The sequence below is a fragment of the Alligator sinensis genome, unplaced genomic scaffold, assembly GCF_000455745.1.
Source record: "Alligator sinensis unplaced genomic scaffold, ASM45574v1 scaffold167_1, whole genome shotgun sequence".
Classification (NCBI taxonomy): Eukaryota; Metazoa; Chordata; order Crocodylia; family Alligatoridae; genus Alligator; species Alligator sinensis.
In genome coordinates, this window is record NW_005843015.1 from 83,815 (window position 1) to 90,362 (window position 6,548).

At 50.0% G+C, this 6,548-nt stretch overlaps 1 protein-coding gene across 1 annotated transcript in view; it reads right to left on the bottom strand.

Annotated features, from left to right (window-relative positions):
* ECI1 (enoyl-CoA delta isomerase 1) overlaps window positions 1-6,547 on the bottom strand; it is a gene marked incomplete at its 5' end in the record, with an annotated part of 16,118 nt that extends 9,571 nt beyond the window's left edge. The window contains 3 exons of the mRNA XM_025193099.1: window positions 1,995-2,141; window positions 3,903-4,030; window positions 6,406-6,547. Coding sequence (XP_025048884.1) covers window positions 1,995-2,141; window positions 3,903-4,030; window positions 6,406-6,547 — 417 coding nt within the window. The remainder of the gene's footprint in view (window positions 1-1,994; window positions 2,142-3,902; window positions 4,031-6,405) is intronic.
* Window position 6,548: the final 1 nt, after the last annotated feature.

The window sequence follows — 6,548 nt, forward strand, 5'->3', positions numbered from 1 at the left end:
GTCAGCTGCAGCTCCCTGCTGCAGCCACTGGGGATTGCCCGAATCATCAAAGCTCTCTGAATCTTTTTCGACCTGCCCACCGCCACTCTCTGGGTGCAACCTCTAAGCCACTTTGCAACCCACCTGACCACGTAATCATCTACATCACAGCCTATCAGTTTATTTACGAGAACAGAATGAGATACTGTATCGAAGGCCTTCTTAAAGTCTAGGTAGATGACATCTACCTTGACTCCTGCATCTAAGCATTTTGTGACCTGGTCATAAAAAGAAACAAAGTTAGTCAAGCAGGATCTACCTGCAATGAATCTGTGCTGATTTCCTTTCAGCATTATTTCCTGTGGGGTCAATGGCTAAGAATAATCTCCTTTGACCTGATCAGATTGCATTCTCCCTGATTTATTTGTTACTCTCATAATTAACAGAGCAGTTATCTAGAATCCTCTGCCAGACTCATCCATACAGAACTAGGAAGCCCTGTGTACCACACAAACATTCTATTATAAAAGCCTAAGTCTGTCTTTCCATAACATTTTATTTGCACTGATTGGCTGATGGAAACAGCCAGAGTGTTCCAAGTGTGAAGGAGTGCTGCCATGATTCTGAAGCCACGCCAAGGACCGGACAGAGGGCGGGGGAGTGGAGGCCAGCAGCGCTGGCCTTGGCTCTCCCACCCCGCTCCCTGCAAGAAGCAGAACAGCGGCAGCATGGGGCGTTAGGTGGCGGCGCTCCATCCCAGCCTCCTCCTCCCCCACCTCATTCTTGACAGGCAATTGGCTAGCCTCTCATAAATGCCAGAATCCTTGCCTTTCTCTTGGGCCATTCTACCATGCCCTGCTGGACAGTTTCTAACAGAGGGCTAGATTATCCTTTCCTGAAAAGAAGCCTCTGGAAAGGAGGCCATCAGGCCAAGAAATTCCTCTCGAGTTAAAACTAGCAGTTTCCATGTAATCAGCCCTTCCGGCAACCTCTTACAGAGTAAAGCATGTGTGGGCTGTGCATACTGTTTTGGTTTTAAACACAAGGTCAGTCCAGGTGTCAAGAAAGAGTCCCCCTGGCAGGCTGGCCCTTCAGTACTTGTGTACCTGTTTCTCCTTTACTCTGGCAGAAACGGTTCTCCAGATCTGTTGCCCCCCATGAACCATATCCCCCAGACCTAGGGAGCAACTGCCCCATGGAGTCTCCACAGGAACTCACACTACCCACAAGCAGCATACATTTCCAAGCAAGTTTTTACCTGGAAGTGCAGAGCTTAATATGGGCAACAAGGTAGGCTAGAATGATCCTTCAGCCTCCCAGACCAGATCAACAGGATCCTTGACCCTGAGCTTTAGGTCAGGGAGGGATGTAGAATGGTGGAGATAATTCATCAGGAAGGTTTGTGCTCCACCACAGAGGTCTCTCCTGCTGGCCTTCACTCCTGTGCAGACCAGATGAGGCACCCCTGCCTGGGGAGCGCTATCAGAGAACAAAGCTTTTGTTGCCTGTGAAATATTCCTGTGCTGTGAAATGGACGATTCAGTCCAAGCAAAGACAATTAGTAGGAGATTCCCAAACAATCCAACAAGTCAAATGAAGAAGCTGCTGATTAAGTCCTTGACGAGCATTTTGTAGCTGAACATGTCACTGTGGAGCTTGGGCTTTGTATAAAGTATACAGCAGATCCAAGGGGAACTAGGGTGCTAAGCACATCCCAGGTCAGGGTCTGAATGCCAATGCATGGCTTTGGATATAGCATAGAACTAAGCTGAGCATTACAGAGCTTCTGTCTGTCTGTCATGACTATACTGGGAAAAAATTCTAGTTGTTTTGGGTCTGCAGCATTCTGCATCTCTGCATATTTCCATGCTGAGGTGCACTTAACATTTTACCCATACCTCCCAACCCTGCATTCCTTCTATAGTTTGCTTATTCCTGCCTGCCCAACATAGTTAGTGGATGACTGTCTATGTAGGGCTCTCTACAATGTCAGGGTACAGACAGAGAAGACTTGCATTGATGGCGGCGATTGTCACCATGTTGGATTTGTATAGCTTAAGCCACATTTCTTGCACAGCTCTCCAGAACTCGGCATAGTGCTCTGCACTCTTCCCACACATCTCCTTGATATCCAAGCCAGCTGAGAAGATTTTCGGGACAGCCTGTAGCAGGGAAATGGAAATAATCAAAGGACAGTTAACATTCAGCAACTGCTCCATTACACTGAGCCACATAATCCAACACCTCTAGGACAGAGACTGTTTCAATTTAAAATTCTACCCGAACTGCAGGAGTGTGGATCTTTCACAGTTCTTACATGATCTCTTTGGCATTTATCTAAGTGACCTTTTTCCTACACGAATACTGTTGTTTGTTCAAGGTCATGTTACAAATAGGCTTGTAGGGCTGGGAACAAAAGCCAAGTGTCTGGATTCTCCGTCTAGCATCCTACCTACCACCAATTCTCCCCAAGAACTTCTGCATTTGGTCAGAGCACAAAACCTAATATGATCTTCAACCACATAACATGCAGACACATCTAACCTTTTCACAGATTTCTCAAACATTCTCCAGCTCAAGGAATCTTGCTTACAACTGCTACCAAAAACGTGTTAGCAAGAGAAAAATCCCTTTCTTTGCAATTAGATTTTAATTTAGTAAAGATTATGGTATAGTCCTACCTTGATACCAAAAATTCCACATAATTTTTAAAAACACAGAAAAATTTCCCTTCCAAACCAGGCTGCTCTGTCACCATTTCCCACTGTTCTCAACAACCTGCAAGTTAGTGATCAGATCACTCCCCTTTTCTGACAGAGGTAGCTGAGAACATGGCTGCCTTGCAAGTTCACAATCACCATTTCTTACGTTGTGTGAAATGGCTGCTAAACAGCAAAAGTAGAGGTGCACCAATACGTTGGTCAGATATCCGATCGGCACCGATATAAAGAAAATTGACTATATCGGAAATCGGTCTGAATCGGCCAATAATTTGGCTGATAAATGCCCATGCATGTGCACAGCTGCAGCACAGAACATAGTCAGCGAGAAGCACAACCCTTCAGCTTGGAGAGATGTGTGCAGCTCGTAAGTCTGTTGTGGTGGAAGGGGGCAGGGAGGAGGGAAGGGGTGTGGGAGGGTAGATCAATGGGGAGTGGGGTGGCTCCTAGTGCTGCACGCACCCTGGGATGGGCGGGGCAGTGCAGGGTGGGCTGCAGCTGTGCCAGGCTCTTCCCAGTGCAGGGGCTGGGCGGGGGAACGGAGCTGGGCCACACTGCACTTGGTAGCAGTGGCATTAGGAGAAGGGCTATTTGGGGAGAGTGCAGCCACCCCGTATTTCACCATAGTCCCCCCATAACTCCCCTCCCAGTGCCGCAGTCACCTGCCCCAAGCGCAGCACAGCCAAGCCCCCCCACACACACACCAGGAAGATCCCAGCGCAGCCCCTGACCCCAGCCCACCCCACACAGATCCGGAGGCATGTGCCCTGCCCCTCATGCCCTCCAGTGGTGCACAAAGCAGCAGAAGCTGCCCCACCCCTGACAAGCCATGGCTCTGTCCTGTGCCCCGCCCTGTCCCAGTTAGGCAGTGCCTGCCCCAGCTCCACCCTCCCTCACCACAGGGGCATTGATCTGCACCTTCCCCCACACCTCTTCCCTTCTCCCTCCCCTTCCACTGCAACAGATTTACCAGCTGCACACAGCTGTATTGGAAATTGGATCAGTATCGGCCGATATGTCTCCTTAAAAACTGGCTATCTGTATTGGCCCTCAAAATCTCTTATCGGTGCACCCACCTCTAAGCAAAAGGACTAAACTGAGCAAGAAACAAGGTTGGGTCTCGCATACAGCTGCACCTTGCATTCCCACTGGCTAGCTGAGGTGGCCCCAGAAAGGATATCTTTATTGAAGTGTAACACGTACAGATGTCAGGATGACTCCACGGCAGCCTCGGTCATTCTCCAGTTTCTCCAGGCTTATTGAAAACTCTGTTAGGAAGTCTAAGGAGAGGCTGTTCACAGGAGGACTCTTCATCTTCATCACAGCTACCCCTGCACCCCAGTAAACACGAGAGGAATTAGAACCCACCTCAGTGATACCTGCTGGGCCACTAAGTAGCACACTCCAGTCTCACTCAATAGCATCTTACTGGGTATTGCCATTTGGATACTCTCAATTCAGCTCATGACAGGCTTTTTTCAGATTAGCTACTAGGGATGCAAACACCTGCACAATTCACAAAATTAACCCAGAGATCTGAAATAGACATCCATAGTGTCAAAAACTTCCTAAATTCTTTGCAACAGAAGAATTGCTCTATTACTTTTCTGTAGTCAAAAAATGAGTGAACTTGATAGCTTGCATTTCCTGAGGGCTGCCTTGAATCTAATTTGGTTGAGAACCACTGTTCACTCCTCAGGGCATTTTTCAGTTTAATTTTTTGGAATCAGAGCACCCACGTGGGGATAATTTACTTGTATAACTGCTACAATTCTCGTGTAGACAAAGCCTAACTAACTCATAGTGTAAAAATGCACGCAACCACAACCTGAGCATAACTGACATCATCTTCCTAAGCAACAAGCAGACAGCTGTAGCTGGCCCCACTCTGACGAGAGGGTCAAGCAAGCCCTGCTTCTGAGGTGGGTGATACCTGAGGAAGGGTGCATGTGTGATGTGGACACACCAATCAACACTATTCTGCATGACCAGGAATAACAATTCCCAACCTCACCAAAGGTTTGTCAAGGACAAATCCATCAAGGTCTGCAAGATGCCTGGATATGCAGAGATGAGAGCCACAGAAAGTCTCCTTGGCATACCATGAATGGCAAGAATAGAAAGACAGTAAATGGCTGCTCATTGGCAGAGCACTATCTGTCCTACCAACTGAATGAGGCAAAAGCTTTGTGACCGAAATAGCATGTGATCACGTATCTGAGGATTGTAACACAAGGAATACACAAAGGGAGAAGAGAGAGACAAGTTAAAGTTAAGGGGTTGACCTCAACTGCATCACTTCCTTGGTGTTAAAAACATTGCACTTTGCTACCTTAAAGCCTGTTAAGGCTGCAGTGTTCAGCCTTCCTCACCCAAGAGCTGAGACTTCCCCCTTGTCTGGGCACACACTTTGGGTGAACAACTTAACACTGCCATTTCCCCCTCCTGCCTCCTCTTCTCTTCCAAGAACTTGGCAGTATTGGGGCATCTTCGTTTTCAATCCAAAAGTTACTTCCCAACCTCTTGGGAAACCAGTGAGCTGGTGCAGAGAAGCAAGCACTCCCTTGTTCGAGTTCTGTTACCAGTGCCACCTTACCATGAAGCACACACAGTCCTGCCTTCTTTCCTACACCACCTCAGTGGAAACACCTTCCTTGGCACAGATTCCAGAAGGGAGCTCTCAAGAACCCTGGCCTCATCTTCCTCCAACCAGCCACCAAGTTCCCCTGTATCCCTATGGTCCCAGGAAGGGTCCCACCCCAACCCTTTCCTTTTTAACCCCTATGCCTCTCAGAAACTATCCATAACACCCCTCCCTACTCTCCTCCTGTCCTTGACCTGCTCCCTCCCCAAACTCTATTCAAGCCAGTTACTGTGCACAATGCCGGTCTAAAACTATCACTGCAATGTGGAAACCCTGTCTAGAGATCCAGGCCAACTGAGGGCTTCCCCACTCCCCTAAAACCTGTCAGTCCCGGTCACTCAGGGTCTGCAGCTGCTCTGCGCTAGCACTCTGTCCTGGAAGTCTCAGCTCCCCCTCCACTGGGGCCAGGCCCCTGCCACTGCTCTCTCACTGCCCAGCCTCCCTTCTTTTAAAGGAGCAACAGCTCAGACACTGCTTCCCTCCTCCCCCTCCTGGGCACTCAGGTCAAACTCAGCTTTGGAGCAGAACATCGCAGAGCCCAGGAAGTACCCTCAGACCATGGCAGTGTCACATGCCAGCAGGCTCTGCTGCTCCCAGCAGTGGCAATGCACCCACTCCACATTCCTCCCATCCCAGCAGCTCCAGCAGGAGTCAGGGCCACAGGGCTTCCTCCAGCACTCTATGTCGGTGTTTCTCAACCCATCGGTTATGACCCAAAAGTGGGTCCCAAGAATATATGGAAGGATCAGAACAAACTTTAAAAATGGATTCTCCTGTAAAGGAGAAAAATGTGGGAAACTGCAGCTTTTCCCTAGCAGACTGGCAGAGTCCCAGCCTGCCAGGGGCAGCTTGGTGCCCCCCTGCCCCACACACTGGGGTGCTGGGGCCTGCGGGCACTAGGTCGGGACTGGCCATCGATATTTACAAATGGGTCCTGGTACAAAAAAAAGGTTGAGAACCGCAGCTCCGCGCAGAGGGCCTGGGCACATGGGTTGGGCCTGCGCCTGCTCTAGCAAATAAACGTCCAAAGCGAGGTCTGCGCCCGCCGGAGGCAGCGCTCACCCGCGCCCTCCTCCAGCTCCACCAGGATGTTGCGGGTGCTGAAGAGCCGGCGCGAGGCTCGGCCCGGCCCAGCCCAGCCCGACAGCGGCCCCGACACGGCCCCTCGAGCCCCAACCGCTCCCAGGCCCAGGCCCCGCCGCGCC